At 39.4% G+C, this 20,019-nt stretch overlaps 1 protein-coding gene across 1 annotated transcript in view; it reads right to left on the bottom strand.

Annotated features, from left to right (window-relative positions):
- TBX4 (T-box transcription factor 4) overlaps nt 1-20,019 on the bottom strand; it is a 165,417-nt gene that overhangs the window by 27,765 nt on the left and 117,633 nt on the right. Inside the window, exon 5 of the mRNA XM_075197747.1 lies at nt 3,171-3,323. Within this exon, the coding sequence (XP_075053848.1) occupies nt 3,171-3,323 (153 nt within the window). The remainder of the gene's footprint in view (nt 1-3,170; nt 3,324-20,019) is intronic.

Raw genomic sequence — 20,019 nt, 5'->3', positions numbered from 1 at the left:
TTACCTTGTTCCTGCTGCTGCAGACTCCTCTCTCTGATCACATTGGACGGCACCTGTCATGTGGTTCACTTTCAATGTGACCTCTGTATGGAGACTGCAGCCAGCTACAGAGGTAAAGAAAAGGGGTGGGGTGGTCGCACTACACATAAATAAGTAATTTTTGTTTTCCCCAGTGGAACACACACGAACAGTCTCTGCCACTGATAAGGAGTAGGTGGCGTACACCTACTCGCACGTCACAGGACCCGTCTAAATGACATCTCCGCACGGTGAGCTATTCTTTCCAACTCTATAGCTCTGTTGCATCCGATTTGGGAATATAGTGGTTTTTAGTAGGTCACTGAAGGTTGCATCTCTGATTTAATCCTTTTATTCTGCATTAGGTGCTTGTGAGCTGCATTGGATTTTTTGCAGTGTACATTGAATTATTTATTGTGTGAACCATATGCATGGAAAGGTTTCCATATTGTTTTTCTGATCTTTAAGGTTTTATGATATTTATTGTGTACACCTGTTATATCAATTTATAATTATCATTATCATGTACAATCTATTGTTGTTTTGAATCTTACCCTAATTTTTCCCCGTTTTAACTATAATAAAATAATTGATTCTTAATACATTTGCACATATGAAATTTTATTAAGCTTTACCAATTTTTATTGAAGTTATAGATAGAGGGCCATATACCCCAGATGGCAAACTACATCTACCAACAAAGTCTACAATGTATTACTGAAATTATTGCAATATTTGAGTTTTTACTCTATATTATTGACCTACTCTTTTGTTTCTAGATACCAAAAAGTGTTTGCAGGAGGAGCTCATGCAGATATTCTCTATTTGGTAAGTGAGAATAGCTGATTAAAGAGTGATCCACCTCTATTTATACTATTTATTTGTTTGTTTGAGGAACAATGGGGAAAAAATCCTACAGCCATTTCTCGAGTACCATACAATTGTACAATCAATGAGATTCCTACAAAAATCAACTTTAGAAGATTCAGAACTATAATTACTGTAAATTCAAAGACACGAATATAGAGAGGCTTCAATCCAAGAGATTGCTGCAGTCGCCCCAAGCTATGACCACTATCAGTCACTTACAAGTTTCTCTGCAAGAACAACTACCCTTCTGATGCATTTGTGAGGAATTATCATCATTATTATAATTTTTTAATTTATCACCTACCATTCCCTTACAACCATTGCTTGTTTGAATCTGTTATGTTGTTTAAGTTTTCATGGTTAGTGCAGTACTTGATGTATAGTGTAGGATCTCATATCTTGTACGTTATGTTTTGTATTGTGCTAAAAATTATGAATGATTATGTTTCATGGTATACTGCATACACTTGAATGTAATGCATTGTATGTTTTTTGTACCTTCCTTTATACAAATAAAGATAATTTTTCAATAAAAAAAAAATTATCATTTTTTTATATATATAGTGCCATTAATTCTGCAGAGCTGTACAGAGAACTCACTCACATCAGTCTCATTGTGAGCATACAGCCTAAATTCCTTAACAGACACACACACACACACACACACACACACACACACACACACACACACACACACACACACACTAGGATCAATTTAATAGCAGCCAATTAACCTACTAGTATGTATTTGGAGTGTGAGAGGAAACCGGAGCACCCGGAGGAAACCCACGCAAACACGGGGAGAACATACAAACTCGCAGATAAGGTCATGGTCGGGAATTTAACTCATGACCCCAGTGCTGTAAGGCAGAAGTGCTAACCACTAAGCCACTGTGCTGCACCCAAGAATATGAGGTACACTCTGTTACAACAAACTCTTGAGCTATCATAAGGTACTGGCTCTTTGGACATTTACCAACCATATTGGAAAATCATATTTCTATATGCAAATTTGAGAAATACGAACTTATATCTATAATACCAGGTTCTGACGTCTGCATTTACTAACAAGCCTTTATATGCTGGTTGTAAGTTTTATTTCGTAAAGAATACTTTGTTTTTTCTGTCAGCCTGGCTATTACTAGTATACATAAGTTCTAGGAGATCTTTTACACATTTAGTTTTGTAATTATTCAAACCTAGTTAAATACGAGCGCAGTTGATTTGTAAGTTTTTGGTCTATATTGTATCAAGGAGGGATACCTTGTTTTTTAATGCTGTTGTATCAAACCGTGTAGCCTGATTATTTGAGTGCAATGTAACCCAATCAGAGTTTGTAGCAAGCATAAATATGCAAATGTATGTCAGTTAATTTCTGATTAAACTTATCAACCAGCATAGCGATAGGAAGCTTTCGTTAAGTTTTCAGTGCACACTGGACTGGCAGTTTATCTCAACAAGGTACTTTAAAGGGGTAGTCTCATACTAGCTGCTATCCACAACAAATATAACTGGGAAGATCTATAATACAAGTCATTTACTGATATGCATTTCACTTTAAATACATTGTCAGTTTAGCAAATAGGCGATGACAATTTTTTTTACATATTCAAATAGAATGACAGTATGACAATAATGGTGGAAAGTGATGAATTGGAACTGTAGCTCTTCTGTGTGACGTAGCATTTGTTTCCATGACTGCGCACTAGTTCGCTGCTCTAAATATGTGCTTGAATTTGAGACAGCTGTAGACCTGGAGTTTTACGGTCACACTCTTCATAACGTCTCAACAAATATATGTGCTGTAATTACTTTTCACCTTAGATTTATGGGCAAGATTTTCTCGTCATTATTAGATTTGCTGCTCCGTTTGAATGACATCTGAGGGTTTATGAGTTTGCTGATTCATTAAGCAATATCCCGGAGGGTACAATTTTTGAAACTGTTTCAATTTTATATTGCATGTTGTCATTTCTGAATTTATAAAAACATCTTATTTTAATACCAGCCTACAACACATTTGTGCATTAGTACCATGGAAGGTCTTGGGTGTCAGATTAAAAAAAATATAATTAGAAAATAGACATATAAAGCACATGCTTAACAATATTTACAGTATACTGTACATATCTGCTAAATTCTGTATTTAAAACTAATGAAACTATAATCTAGCTTCCTTTTGTAATTATGATTGTTAGTTTATTAGTCATGTTCCATCAAAACATCATTTATAAAAATTACAAATATTTTTATAATGGCATGTTTTTACTATAATTACTCACCTTGTGATTCTGATAAGAGGTCACAGATATAAACGCTGTCTCTGAAAACACATGTGTACAGAAAGCTGTGTTCTTGGAACCAAAGGCATTGTTTTCATCTGCTTTGACTATATGTAGCCTTGGCTGGTATTTGTGCATTGAATTTAAGATAATCTGAAAGAAAGAAAATGTGGATATTGTTTTCACTCTGAGACTTGAACATTAAATAAGTAAAAGATTCTACGCAAAAAAAAAGCAACTTGCCGTAACGGAACAGTGACATTAAGAGACCTGTTGAAATCTGAGCAAATGAGCAATTTCTCTCCATCACAGCAATATATCAAAGGACATCATTGCACAGCACATGTTATACAAAGCACTATACTGTATAAAGGCAAGACAATATATGTGATCATATACTACAGATACTGTGCCAACCATGGCAGATTAGCTTTATACTATACCCACTTATTTACACCTTGGATCACACTTGAAGGGCAATCATGTTCAGCCTGAAATTATGATGTCATGTCTGCTGTCCCAAGTTAATATGCAGGGACACCGTTCATAATTCTATTTTTCTACACTTATGAGCTACTGAAGAGAGTGTAGTGTACGCTTACCAAATGTTTCCTATGTTTTAACAACAATGCACTTTAGTTAAACTAGAAAGCCAAAAGCAATTGTGATTTTAAAGTCTACTCTGTCTTAAACATAGCATTTCTTAAGCTTGTCCTGGATCCACCCAAGACATAGCCAATCTGGCCAAATAACACCCTCAATTGAGTGATATTAATGTGATCGGACTAGTGAGTTTGAAAAGTGGCATTTAAACCAGTACTTGTTTGGACAGGGTATATAGGCAGGTTTGCAGAGGAGTTTTCTGCGGCTGTCATCAATAACCATTGTGTATTTCATTATCAGTGTGATAGTAAATGAACTGGTAAGTAAACTGTAATCACAATGTAATATAAAGTGACCAACTATTCTTGCAAGTCTAGGCGAGAGAGATCCCATGAGTCCCATGAGCTACATACTAATCATACCCTAGTGCAGGTCAGCAGAGGAGAAAGGGATGGGCACACACAGAACAGAAGGGATGGATGGATCAAGAAGCTCTGCCACCACATGCAGTAACGTAGCCAGTCCCTGGCGCCTGCCACCTTATGGCATGCAGCTGGGATCATCCTGATCCATCCATCCATCCATCCCTCCCTACCTTCACCCCTCTGTATCCCTGGGAGAGGGACTAGCCTGCCAATCAATTCCTGGGCCTGGGGGGAGGCTTCCGGGCAACTAAAAAAAAACCTTTCTCTTTGAGTAGGACTTGATAGGTATCCTTGTTGTATACTTTATATTTACACATGGAGTAGAGTGTATTGCAGTGAATAAATTATTGTGTTTATTAAAGTGAAATGTGAGCACGACCACTAAGAATTAAGTGGAAAATTATGTACAGGCCAATATACAATCCAAGTCAAATAGATAATTGTTTCCATAAAAAAAAAAAAAATACAAAAAACAGGACAAAATGAATTGGGTGCACTAAGCAGTATCAAATTATTCACGATAGGCCTGAGTCATTAAGGAGAGCAAAGCAACAAAAGGAGTAACTTCGCACCATGGCAAAACCATGTTGCCTTGGAGGGGGAGGTAAATTTAAAATGTGGGGACAGATTTATCATTGGGGTAGGGCATGTCCTAGATCAACTAAATATTCAAGTGTAAAAATAAAGCTATCAAGTATTTATGTGCTACATGAAAAAGCAGCCAGTATTTTCCTTACATGCAGAAAAATAAACTAATTTGCACCCCTTGCGTTATAACATGGTTTGTCCAGGATCAAACATACTCCTTTTATCGCATTGCTCTCCTAAACGACTCAGGCCCAATGTATCTATTATATGTTTAAATGATTTATTGTTTTACCAGTGTGTAATCCCCTTTTTCATTTAAATATTTAGGGCCTTATGCTGAGTTGGACACATTTCAGGAGTAAATTACTTAGGCGGAGTTATAGGCATTTCAAGATACGCCCAGCTCTGCACCTGTAGCATATAGTATATGCCAGGTTTACGTTAGGCTTTCGTGAGACATACATACACCCACATACACATATTCAGATCATAAGCACAGGAAACGTTTGACAATATTTGTTTTGCGAACAAAACACATGAGCTATTATAATACAGAAGACATAATACTCCCTCTCGCGTATGAATTAAAGTAGAATGTTTAAGAAAAATAAATAGTATAATATTTTCACTATCAATGAAGAAAACACCATTCAGCTTCAGAGATGAACACGCAGTCAGCAATCAGAACTGACTAGCTAGTGCTGGTGACCGTCATCATCATCATCACATGCATGGCAAAAGATATGGCTTCTGAGAGGCGTATATGCATCTCCGATCTTGTCTGCCTCAGTCTCATTTGCGTGCACACTCCCTTACTGTATTCGACCTACTTTAGATAGCCCCTTTCCTCCCCAATTCTGTTTCTCTAGTTGTAAGGAGATCCAAGTTTAGATGCACACAACTCTGCATACGCACATATATGTATACTCGCTTTGTGGGCATGTGCAGTGCAATTTTTTGGAATTTACATCATGCAAACTGGCGTATTTTTAACTCAGCATCAGGCCCTTAATTTTCTGTTTAGGTATGTAACCTTTATGCATTTATCTGTGCGATGCGAGTGAGGTGCTACCCCTTGACATTCATCTAAATGAGCCATAAAGATGAGCGACATTTTCCAAAAATTTCTTTGTAATATTCATTTTATCTCATTAATTTCAGCAATTTATACTGTAAACCTGGTTCAGTAGAGGGGCAGGGACAGATAGTAAAAATGATACTGGTGTGCTTTAACTGTAAATCTTTTCTATAGAAACGGTTTGTACAGATAGCACAGAATGGTGAGTTACTTGATGAAGTTGTCAAGGCATATGTGATATCTAGGTGGTGTTGGGCCAGTCAAACAATGAAGCAGGGAGAGTAATTCCCTGGCTGTGGGAGCGTGGTATAAGTTGAACATTTAGGAAGGTTGTAGAGAACAATACCCCTTAAGAACATTTGAGATGTTATGGGTACCATGTTAGCCAACTTGACAAAAATAGCAGAAATAGACTCCAACTTGTATTATACCCTGGGGGTATACTTTGGGGTAAAACAATATTTTAACTTAAATTGATAGTTCCTAAATTTGTGCTTATCTCTTGTAATATAGACATAGTACTAAAAGCCATTTCCAACCCATAATTCCTGTAGAAACACATCTTTGAAAGTTGTCTAATGGGTAATGCTTCAGTGATGATATTGGAATTGTGAGCAAATCATACGCAATGGTAGCGCAGTTTAAGGCCGTTATTTTTTTGGCTGGGTGACACCTGGGTGTTAAATACTGACTGTTTTTTCATGTAGCACACAAATACTTGATAGCTTATTTATACACTGAAATTTAAAGTTGAAATTTATTTACTTATGTACAAAACAGAAAAACTAATTTTCACCCCTTGCATTGTAAAATGGTTTTGTCCTGGAGACTTAAATAAGAAACTTTTTAATTTAAGTTTCTTAGTGAATCAGGCCCAATGTGTTTAAAGGCAAAACTTGTGATTTGCTACAATCGATGGTTAATACATTTACCCCCAGTTCTGTAAGACAAATTCACCATTGCTTTACAGGATGGAAGACTTTATTTCCAAACAGCATGCAGTGGGGATATTCATTCAGGTCGCTAGCAAAGTCAAGGAAAATCATAGCATAACAAGAAGATATGGTTTTTCTTAAATATTTTAATTCACAAATGGTAGTTTAATGAACTTATGTAATTCTGCTAAATATTTATAGTGATCACATTAGAGTGATCACATTATGATGTTTATGATTAGGACCAGGGGGTAAATGTATTAACATGCGGGTTCTTCAACACCCGCGAGTTCAGCGTCTTCGGCGATTAAATTTAAAGCGGCGCTGCATTGTAAAGGTTTCCCTTTACAATGCAGCGCCGCTTTAAATTTAATCGCCGAAGACGCTGAACTCGCGGGTGTTGAAGAACACGCATGTTAATACATTTACCCCCAGATTGCATGTTAGCGATGAATCCTATCGCAAGTGCAGATTTCTATGAATATTTATATTATTTAGGTTGCCGCTGATGTTGGTATGTCGAAATCCATTCTTTTTCTTCACTAAAGCAGGCCATTAGACATGTATGTACAGAATATAAGGAAATGATTGCAGACAGCAATATACATAACATTATAAATATTACGAATCTATGTAATATATATACTCAGAACATTGAACAAGTAATTGCCCTTTTTTTAAAGCTGCATAAAAGTATAATGGCTATACGAAAGGGTTAATGACTTTACCATGGAATTAACTGCACCAAGGGTTAATGTGGTATACAGTGTGATTTATATGAAGGCTGTGTAGTTTAAATGGAGTTAGTGAAGCCTCCATGACTTCCCCCTCCCTTCTTACCCACGAGGACTACATTATTGAGGACATTGCTGTTCCTTTGGGTACACTGCTGTGGGGATCTAAAGTCGGCAATGGGGTGCTATAGGCTAGGTTTAAGGGTTAAGGTTACACAAGGGGTTAAGGTAACAAAGGGCTAAGGCTATATGTTTGGATACCATGTAAGGCTCCATTAAAGAGACGCTATAGGGACTACTGGAGCATAAGGCAATATAAGCACTAAAAAACAGAACATAGATTGTGACATGGGGGCACTCTTGAACACCATATGGGATACTATGGATGTATATATGGGAGCTTGTGTAGTTTGTGAGATAGCATGTAAAGTATGAGAATTGTAGTGTTCGTGCATAATGAAAACTGGTTTTGTAATTGTAATGGAATCTGGGAATCGGATATATATATATAAATATATATATATATATATATATATATATATATATATATATTATACAAATATATACAAGGTATTAAGCTATACAATTCAGAACAAAGGAAGTTTGATTTATTATACTGTCTATGCTACGCTGATTATAATATGTGTAAGATTGCTATTAAAGATTGTGATCAACATGTCAAATGAAGCTATGCATTTGTGTATATGGTTATCTATTCATACTGTATGAATGTATAGAAGAATCTGTGTTTTAGGGAGCGTGGCTTGGTTGCCATCATGGTAGACCACATATCACCAGACATCATGCAGGCTACAACATAAAACTGCTTACAATGGAGGTTTTCCCCATCCCTGAAAGGCATTTTTAGACTGCATCTTGTCAGGGAACACCTAAGAAGTCTCCCAATTTGATGATTTGATGATATTGATCTGCCTTACCTAACTTCTTGGCTCAAAAAGAAACTGAACAGGCCTAACCATGGCCTGAGGCCTCCAAACCACCTGGATGGAAGCGAATATCAAGCCCAGTGCTGCTCCACTGACACCAGAACCTGTCCAATATATTGGATTACCCACTTGTGAGGAGACTTCGTTATTTCATGAGTTATGGCAGCACACACTACATCATAATCAATCCATTAGGTGGTCCTCTCGGTTTGTGGAGGATGCCACGTTCACTTGCATTACCCACAAGCAGAGTTCATAAAACCAATAGTGTCCCGTCTATCTAGAATGGCACTCATCTGTATCTCACTAGGGAATCTCACGTCTTACACCTCCCTAGAGACTAGGGGCTTAGAGCACCCGTGCTCCAGTCCCTCACTCTTCCTGTTGCTCACTAGCTCATGAATCACAGCTAAAGAAGAAGGAAGAATACCTAGCTAATCCACATCTCTCTCAGGAACTGCTAGAAGTAACCAGCCATACACCGGAGCATTAGCCTTAATAAGGGTACCCATCTCCCACACAGCCTTCCTAGTAACCGATCTGGGAATAGATTACTGTCTCAAATAGATACTACGCGGAGACAGCCTTATTCCCCACTGTCTCTTGGACTTCCCTCAATATACTCACATTTAAGTGCGGTCACCTTTCAAAGGACTTAACTCAAAAAAGGACACCCTGTCTACACATAAGAGAGTGTGTCTGTGTATATGAAAATATTGTAAACCAATTGTAGGAATTATCAAATGAGTGACTCCTTACTCCGGTCTTTTTAATCAGTTTCTGTTTAATTTTGTCACAACAACAGTGTAACATAATCATTAAATGTTTCACGGGTATCTGACACTAAGTAAACCCACCAGCCCTACCTATCGTCAGGCTGATATTCAGCTTCAGAAGCCCTGCCCACCAGATCCCACAATCTTTTTATTCATAACAAACATACCTCAGGAATCCTACCCATGTCGTGCACCTGTGAGTAAAATCCTTCCTTAAGGTAACAGCAGGATCCTTAACCCTGTCTGTACCTTTTCCTGGGGAACGGGTCCTATTCTGTTTACTGAACCATGGTAATTTACCCCCTTTTCCACACAATCATCTACATTTATTTCCTGAAATGACTGCACTGGGCACCAAATAAAGTAGCCTCATATATACACTGCACTATCACACTTGTGAAAATAACAGCCTCTAAATTAGCCAGGGGCCCTCAAAACGCTAACTGGGGATCAACATAACTGCCTATTACACCAGCACCTTTTTAAATTATAACTGCCTGAATTCTGCTGCCCCTCTGTGGTCAACCATTCAATTGCCACTACAAGGAAGAGCTTAAACTGTGAAGGCACTTCTGACAATCTTCTAACCCCTTCCCTGCTAGATAAATCTCTTCCTTTCTCATTCTGGTCAGATAACTGCATCCACACCAGCCAATCTAATTTATCAACATTACAATCTTTTTTCAAACCAAACCAATTCGAGCAAATTACACACTGTTGAAGACAAAACTGCCAAGTGTAGAAATTATAATGTCAAAATCTCTTGCTCACCCCTCTCTTCCTCAAGACCAAATGCAAGAGTGACCTCAACCCCCCACTTAAATGGCTTCCTTTAATCCTCACATCTGCCCCAACTCAGCCACTGACATGACTAAGAGTAAGAAAGCTGCAGTCTGAAGAGGACAACTGCATTCCCATAATGGGAAGATATTATCAGTCCCTACTCAATAAGGTCAAAGATGTCAAAGCTGCAGTCCAAGCAGGAGTACAAAAAGTCTTCCAATCTATGGGAGCAGATTTTTACTAAACTGGCTCAAAGAACATATCAGGTCAAACACTGCCTAGATGAAATGGCCACCTACCAGCAAACAGCAGACACTAACTACCAACAAATCTTTCAAGATATTGCACAGTGACAGTAAGGCCAAGAGGACCAGGACAACTGAGCAAGATGCAATGACTTGTCCGTCAGAAGGATTCCTGGGGAGGCTGAACTGCTCCCACCTTGACGTGTACTTCAAATGGCTGTTTACACATATATCCCTTGCAACTGCTGATGATTATATTCTTCTGGATAGGTCCCAAAGTGAACTTCATCCACGCGCACAGGATTCCTCCCAACCTTGTGATGTTATTCTCAGGATACATTACTATGCTGCTAAGGAAGTTATCCTGAGAGAAGTCTGAGACAGAATTCATCACCTTTGAAGATAAAAGGCTACAGATCTTCCAGAACATCTCCAATTACCAAGTGTAGGGACCTGAAACATTTTACCACCCTTCTATGACAGCACCATATGAAATGTAGATGGGGATTTCCTTTCTTATTCTAATCTGGTTCCAGTACAAAATGCTGATTGGCAAAAACCCTGAGGAGGCCCAACTTCTTCTTCCAAAGCTCAGGATTACATACATCCACCAAAGATACCATTCTTGCTTCCAATGACAACCCCCATTGAGAAAATCATCTCTTCCCCAACCATTAAGACCTGAGAGGACAGGGCCTGATCAACCACTAGGCTGGGTCCTGGGGTGGTACAGAGCCATCAGAATTTACATTAATTTACAGAGTGCTTTTGTGTTGTTTGTTATAAATGTCGGAGGTCACTATTCGGATCATCTGGACCGCCCACATCTCATGAGACCAGACTACATACAGACCACACCCACATTGACAGAGCTGCTTACAGCAAATGCCTGTGCTGCTAGCTGCCTGTCAACAGAAAAAAAAAATAAAAAAAAAATAAAGACTTCTGCACTGCAGTGCTCTAGGCTGAAAAAGAAGAAAAAGAAGAGGAGCAGGGCCAGAAGAGAGGAATGTAAGTTTAACTTACTGCTTACCTGTCAGCAGGGAGAAAGAGGTGATAAATTGTCCAGGGAGGGGCGTTGATTGCTGGTGGCGGGGAGGGGGGGGGTGATGAGATAATTAGCTGGTGGGGGGGTCATGAATTGGCCACTGGTTGTTGATAGTTCAGAGAGTGATGAATTAGCTGGGGAGTGATGAATTGACTGTGGGGGTGGGTGATGGAACGGCAAGGTGGATGGTTGAAGAAATGGCTGGGGGTGTCTTAAATTGGCTCCTGGGGTTTATAAAATGGCTGAGGGGGTGATAAACTGGCTGCGGGGGTGGGTAAGCAAATGAATGGTTGGGTGGGTGATTAAATGGCTTGGGGAAGTCATATACCGTCTGCTGGGGCTTGATTAAAAATTATTGAGTGGGGAATAAACTGGTTGTGGGGATGAGTGATGAAATGACTAGTTGGATGGCTGATTAAATTGCTTGGGGGGATCATAAATTGACTGCTGTGGGTGTGATGAAATGACTGGGGGGCAGGGCCGGGTTAACGGAATGGAGGCCCCTGGGCTAAGGGGGCCCCCATTCCCCCGTGAGGCTGCCTCTGTTAGCAGACTGTCCCCCCTGTTAGCCGACCGCCACCCCCCCAAGCGCTTACCTTCTCCTGACACTGCAGTCCTCCTTCCACGGCGCGCTGTAAGCTGCTTACTGAGGAGATCTCGTGACACTCTCGCGAGATCTCCTGAGTAAGGAGATTACTGAGCGCCGGAGAAGGAGGACTGCAGTGACAGAGCTCAGCATTGATCGGGCCGGGGGCGCCCCCGCCCCTGTCCCGATCAATAATTCTGCTGAGCTCTGTCAAGAGCCCCCTGGATGCCCGAGGCCCCTGGGCTGTAGCCCAGTTAGACCTCGGGTTAATCCGGCCCTGCTGGGGGGTGATGAAATATGGTGGGGGGGCATTATCTCTATATTATGTGGCGGTCACAAAGATGCTCTGTGTGGTCTCAGTAGTCACTAGAATGATAGAATTAGAGGGCAGCATGGTGGCTAAGTGGTTAGCACTTCTGCCTCACAGCGCTGGGGTCATGAGTTCAATTCCCAGCCATGGCCTTATCTGTGTGGGGTTTGCATGTTCTCCCCGTGTTTGCGTGGGTTTCTTCCGGGTGCTCCGGTTTCCTCCCACACTCCAAAAACACACTAGTAGGCTAATTGGCTGCTATCAAAATTGACCCTAGTCTCTCTCTCTCTCTCTCTGTCCGTGTGTATGTTAGGGAATTTAGACTGCAAGCGCCAATGGGGCAGGGACTGATGTGAATGAGTTCTCTGTACAACACTGCGTAATCTGTGGCGCTATATAAATAAATGGTGATGATGACGATGATAGAATGCTAAATATTAATTGGGGGTGGTTGGTAAGATGTTAGTATATGATTATATCTAATTTTATTTTATTTTTTATATATGCCTATACTAGGGAGTTGTTTGATTTGGCCATAATGGATGTTGTGTTTGAACAGCTTAATCAGTCAGGGTTTGTTAACATTTTGCATTATAATACAATTGTTGCACATTTTCAACACATGACTCCAAGTTTCCAGAAGCCAGCCAACTGACTACAAAGCTCCAAGAACAAGCAAGAGAGAACAATTTGTCTAAATTTGAATGCTGAATCATACTGTAATCAGTTCCGTCAACACGTAGTTCCCTATGTGCAGTATGATATTTTAATATGTTTGCAGAATGAAGTGTGTTTAATGTATTAATAAATATTTTATAAGACTGGATACAATACTTTTATTGAAAACAAGATTCTACCAGTGCCCATTATATATACTATATAGTGAATCATCTAAATTATTGTCACAGCGCCGTTCTTTTTACTGGTTCTTCTGTATAGTTTATTGAGAAGTATTCAAGTCTTTTACTGTCTTCAAAATACATTTTCTATCAGCAAATAATAATTGAATCTGTAGTAAATTTAGACACATAATTACAGATTTGTTGCTGAATATGAATGTAAACATTGGGATGGGGGCTCCCAGTGTACTATCCTAGGGCGGCTGGAACCCTTAATCAGGACCTGCAAGTAGACCACAGTTCCCAAGTCCTCCTGGCCTAGATCATGGATATAAAAACATCCCTGTCCCCCTTTAATTTTCCAAAGATTATAGAAGCATGAAAAAATTCAGGAAAAAAAGTACATTTTTTAAGGAGAAATTCCACATGGGAAAGTATGCAGTGATTGGATCTGTATTTGCATCCTTCTGCCCATTACAGCTGCACAGGACCATCTGTACAGACTGGGAATATGTGCATTGCGGGCGTAATCACAATATGACTAACCTTGCACTGTGCAGATATAACGTAAATGACCTCAATGTCTCATTACAGCAGAATAACCACCAAGCCATTAAATAAATAACCAATAATAACTAAGAAATACAGTACTGACCTATTGTCGTCCCAGTATTTGTTTTTCAGGATAATATTAAAATTTCTGGCTTCATAAGATTTCATACGAACAACTTTATGAGTATCCAATGTCACAAGCATCTGTGTCCCAGACAAAGCAGAAGCTGATGACCATCTGGCCTTAGGAGAGACAGCCAAAAATACATTTTTCTCTATCCAAGTAGTAGTATTACTGTTATTTTTAGCAGTTTATTCTCATCCAATTGCATAGCACATTCACACCGTGACAAAAAATAAGTGAGAATGTTAATTTGACACCAGCTGTGGTCAGAATATAAAATTCTCACCTTCACCTTACCAGGCTTTTACTTAAAGTGATCTTGGACATATATGAGTCAACTGCTGAAAAACGTTCATGCAATATCCTAACATAGAATGTTTACTTGTATTAATAAATAGATGAAGCCCCAAAAGCAAACATGACTGAAGATGATCTTTTTCCCCATTAAAGTGGGACTATCATGAAATTAAACACTTAGGGGCATATTCAATTGTTAGTGAAAACACCAAAAAACTTGCGGCGTGCAGTAATAGTGCACGTAAATGCCATTATTACGGTAGTTTTCTCACTGGATTTCAGCTCGCGGCTCAAGGAGCTGCGAGCTGAAATGCAGCTTACTATTACTGTAATAGTTTTAACGCCGCGGGACTTCAAATAATTGAATATGCCCCTTAATATTAATGCATTACTGGTACATAATATATTTTTAATTTGATTGTTATTTAGTATCACAAATGATAAACTTTGCCAAACTTTGCTTACCTGTTTTTACAGTTTATTTTACCTTTTATGTTGATTAAATTTCTTAATTTTTTTTTACACTTTTACCTGGGGAGACCATTGATGGAGATCCATCCAGGCCCTCCATTGGACCATTATTTATTTATTTCAAGATATTGGTATCTTGAGTTACCTGTAATCCACCAGAAAAAGTCCTGGGACAAAACAGTTAATAAGAAAAGTACAGTTTGAACTGTACAGAGATTAAAGTAGATTATATATATATATATATATATATATATATATATATAATATTCTTCTACAGGTCATCTAGTAATGTTTTAGTGCACCTCATTGCACTATATTTCAATGTGCAAGGTTATAATTTATTTGATGTACAATGTATTTAAAAGTACAGTATGCGGTAGGTGGTTTTGAGAATGAATACTGTTAGTTCCAATGACTTTGTCTGGTGTGCTAAGCAGGGCCGGTGCTAGGGTCCATGGTGCCCTAGGCACTTTGTCATAATCGGTGTCCCCCCCACGCAAAAATCGATGCGCCGCCCCCCCCCCCCCACCCCCCCGCATGAACACTTTGAAAATTGGCGCCCTCCTCCCCGTCTTTCCTTACTTTGCCTCAACACCGCCGCTTCTCTGCTCTGTCTGCTCCCCTCCACTCACTGACACTGTCGGGCCGTGATGATGATTTCACGGCCGACAGTCAGTGAGTGGAGGGGAGGAGACAGAGCAGAGAGGCGGCGGTGGTGAGCAATAGCCTCTTCCCCCCTCCCCGTGGATTTATATGAATGCTGTGCGGCGGCCGTGAAAGGTCAGCGGTCGCCGCACAGTTTTAAAATAATTTTCATTCTGTGGCGCCCTCCAGAGCCCCGGCACCCTAGGCAACTGCCTAACCTTGCCTAATGGGAGCGCCGGGCCTGGTGCTAAGGGAAAGAGGGAGTCAACAGGAGCAAGTGTTTAGGCTAATAGAGTTGTTATAGAGCTAAAAAGAGTTAGTTTGAAGACCTGCACATTTTCCTGGGCTTGTGATGTTCTGCTGGGTGACTACGATTCTCCGACAAGTATAGGAGACAGTTGAATTGGACTTTGTGTAGAACTTTGGTTCAGTATGTAGGAGTTCTCTTACAATGTGTGGTGGAGAAACAGTAGTTTGTTGCTGTGTTCAGTCTAATGTGCTTGTGGTATATGTATAGGGAATGCAGCTTTCCTTAGGACATAAAAGAGGTTTAAAGGAGTAAAAAGAACAGGGCATTTGGTAGGCTGGTTTATTAGAGAGTTTGGAGTAGAATTTTCATAACTGTACTCTCTCCCTGGCATACATTATTTTAATGGGGGAATGCAGCTCATGATATAGCAGAGGTATGTGGGGCTTTAGGAATTCTGCTGGATTGTTATAAGTTGTCCTTTGGTGTGTGGAGGAGAATGAATCTAGAGCTGATTTTTTAAAAAGTTGACATGTGTTGAGTATTGTTTGAATGACAATTTCTCCATCTGGTGTATGTTGTACATTGCTTCTTTAGCACACTTCTGTTGTACCTGATTGTCTGTAACTACCTCCCCATTCTCCTGGGCATGAAGTGTATTTATGATTGAATGTATTTGAGAGGAGACCAAGAGACAACTTTATTTTTGCATGAGAACTGTATCAGTTTACTGGGGAGGCATTTTATAATCTGCAGGTGGGCATGCTGTACTCTTGTAGGATAATGCAGCTTTAGGGATATAGCAGGAGTGGGAGGGGGACTGGGTTACTGTAGTGTGCTGTAGATCTGTTACAATAGATGGGGCAGACCAATTACAATGTCTTTTAAATATTACTTGCACAAAATACAGTTGTGACTGGATCACTTAGAAGTAACTTCTAGTATAAATTTATTTAAAGGGTACTTATTTACATAAATATAATTATTTATATAATTGCAAAATTAGTTTTTTCTGTTTTAACCTTGCTAGAGAAAATGCATTATTTCTGATGTATATATCTGATACAATAAGCCTTTGTTTAGAAAGTCTTTGGTATATCTTGGTGTAAGGAAATGCCTTGTTTGGGGTTTGCAACTTTTCTTGGGGAATTCTTTTCTTTGGAGGAAATGTGTATTCTGCAACTGTTGGAAGAAAGCACCCAAGCTAATCTCATGTTGATTAGACCTTTTGATGTGAGTGTCCAATACCCCTTAAGGGAAAGGAAGGGGTAATTAGATTGGCTGTCAGTCGTCCACTGTGTCCAAGAGAAGATACAGGAAGTCACAGCACAGTTTTAGGATATCACAGTTAAGTGTAAATATTGTTAGCTTTGCATTGCTTGTAAATCCATGTTTGGGTAAACAGGTTGCATCCTGATTCTAAAAATAGCCTGGGAGGCTGTGTCTAAAACTGTATAAAAAGAGAGCCCTTGTAAACTGAACTGTATCATTCTGATGTTCCATCTGACCTGACCACTGATACCTTTAGTCAGTGGAACTGTCCTTGTCAGGACACTTGAGCGAAATAAACATCACTCTCTGCTTGAAGACCCTGCTTGACAACTTCTTCAATATTGCTGTAATCCTGTGACCTACAGATTAGACCCAAAATCGAATCCGTTTCTGGCTATCTGAGCTTTGGACCCAACTCTCCAGTACCACCGCTCTGCCGCTACACAGCAGCTCTGGCCAGTATGATTGGCCAGGGGGGATCCAACCACAGCACCCTAGTCCATAGTAAGCGGTCAGGGGTACCAGCTCAAGTGTGCCAGAATGGGAGTACACTATCAGCGACAGTTACCCAGAAGGAAAGGAGTCCAGTGTTGGCTACAGGCTCCTCCTACTGCGGCAGGAGGGGCGTATTCGGAAAAATGAAAGGGAAGTAAGCCCAGCCAGCTTCCAGCAACAACAGACAGGGTGGCATAGGCGGTCCATCCTGTCACATCAGTTTTCAAAAAACTTTATTGTTTAACACACCTTTGTAGATAAAGGAATGTTTCCAAACATGTTCACTGTGCGATTCAAAATGATCAGAATCAGGAACCGTCCAAAATACCATCTGGTCTTTTTATGTTTGGCAATCCTGTACTAACTTATTTAATTTACATGAAGACAGCATCTGGCAGATAACAAAAAACAGAATCAGTGTGTTCGTCTAAAAGTGATCAAGAATCTTCAGCTTACAGGTAATAGTCTGAAGATAAATGCGCATGGACAAATATAAAACAGACCATAATAAATGCTAGTCCATATATAAGCAGCAGAACTATTATCCACATTTGGTGGATAAGAAAAACAGACATTGGAAATTCTGAATTAGATGAACTTAAGCTTGCCCTCAGTAGTTGCTCATTTACTTCTCCAATGTGATTTTTATTGCTGATGTATTCCAGATAGTGTCCTTTACTTGCCCTTTTGTGAAAATAGAGTGGGTTGCTTAATGTAACATTAGTCATGTATGATTCGGAGCGGACCACAAAATTGTTAAAAATAAAATAAAAATATGGGTACACTTCACTATTTGTAAATTGGGAATGAGTTTTTAAACCTTCCCACTTATGCATGTGCAACTGAACTCAGTGTAGACAAACTTCATACAGCACTTTTTATCATTTCGAAAGATGAAAGGCCACTTGAGATGTTCTGACTATATATTTTAGGCAGAGGCATGTAGATGTCGGCACATTTCCAAACATGAAAGCATAAAACACAGCCGCAAACTTCACAAAGCACTAACACAAATTACTAAAGAGAATTAACATACTGTAAATGTATTATGAGCCAGAGGAAGGATGTATCAATTCATATATATAATACAAATAAACAGGCGCAGGCAGACTGGACGAGGGGACAGAGATCCATCTGCCTCCCGGGCCAGTCCCATAGTGGGCTATCTTGGACTGGGTCACTGGGCCACCTGCAATTTTTTCCTTTCCTGTAATATGTGAAACACAAATTGCCTGCTAAAGCAGCTGTGGACCACTGAGCCGCTTTATTTGTACAAGTGCAGCACGATTTTTTCTGAAGTGAGTGGTTTTACAGTGTAACATGTCTGCTTTTGAAAAGAAGCAAAAGTTTGCACAGCCAGAGGGGAAGTGTTGGCAGAAGGAAGTGCTGAGTAAGCAAAATGTATTTTGCAAAATGTATTTTACAGAAATTAGATGAATATTTGCTAGATTATTGTAATGAGATAAGGGCACATGGGGCATACCATGCTGTGGAAAGAGAAACTTCGACGGACTTCATTTATCAGCTTATATAATTAATGGGACCCGTTTTGTATCTCCTTGTTGCACTTCAGTTGAGGAGCACATTTCCAGGTGCACTTTGAGCAATGTAATAAAAAAGTTTCAAAGACACACACAACTGCCACATATACTAAATATAGACCTAATTTACCGATGTAGCATACTTTAAATTGACATTTAACACATCACGTGCCATGGAAGTTAATAGCATATCTTAATTGTCAATTTGAAGTTTGCTACACCTGCTTTCACCATAAAGATTAAAGTAAGCAATAAATTAGCTAAAACGAACAAAAATACTGATACTAATAATAATAATAATACTAATAGAGAAATACTGAACATTTTTCCAGCTCTCTTTACATCAGGGTTTCAGAGGCATCTCTGGAAGTGCAGTATAGGTGCAAATCCAAAGCATTTTGCTATGCTTAGCGGATGCACTTTGACAATTACCTCAAGAATATTTTTAATCATATAAATATAAAACATGCAGGGGCTGGTTGTACCCGGCCAGGGGGTCATATGCCCCCCGGTCCGGTCCCATAATGGACTACCTTGGGCTTGGTCAGTGGGTTACCTGCATTTTTTTTCCTTTAAAATGTTCCCAATAGGCTGCTGAGCTGAATCTCGCCCCCCGGGCTAAAATTTGCCAGCCATCTCCCGAAAACATGGATTTAAATTGAAAAAGGAGCCCATTGAAAAGTTTAAGATGAGGTAAATATCTATAATACTATCTTTCTCAAGGATGGTTCTGGAAGGTCTACATTACCCACAATCACGAGTCACACCCAGGAGCCTCTTGTTTTTACAGATGAGGACTAGGACCTCTAGATTCCTTCCTGTAATACTCTATTATTATAAATATGTAGCTGGCGAGGATACCTATTTCTGCCCGCTCTTGCAAGTGTCGCAGTTGTATAATTGGATGAATGAAAGTATATTGGTTAATATTGTTTTAGTGTGCGATTGCACTCAGTATGCCATGCTACACGTGGCATACTGCGATCACACGGTAAAATAAGCACGCACACACTCCTATTACAACATTTAGTTATTTATATAATTCATATTCAGATTGGTTACGTTATACAGTGATTTATGAGCAGATAGTATTTAGTTTATTATTAGTTTATATAATATGATTATATGTACACTTCAGTGTATTTAAGGTTCAGGTTATAGGAAATGTGTCATGTCTGATATCATTTTAATCCCCTATTCATCGGCAGCTGTCCGGTTCATTCGCCGTAGAGATCGAATATTGCATACTCTAGTTATTGATGTTAGGGAATAAATAGTCAGAGTTATACCAAACTGTAAAATGCTAAT

The sequence above is a fragment of the Mixophyes fleayi genome, chromosome 2 (genome assembly GCF_038048845.1).
Source record: "Mixophyes fleayi isolate aMixFle1 chromosome 2, aMixFle1.hap1, whole genome shotgun sequence".
In the NCBI taxonomy this organism is placed as follows: Eukaryota; Metazoa; Chordata; class Amphibia; order Anura; family Limnodynastidae; genus Mixophyes; species Mixophyes fleayi.
Note: the sequence above shows the minus strand (reverse complement) of the source record. Positions and strands in the feature narration are given on the sequence as shown.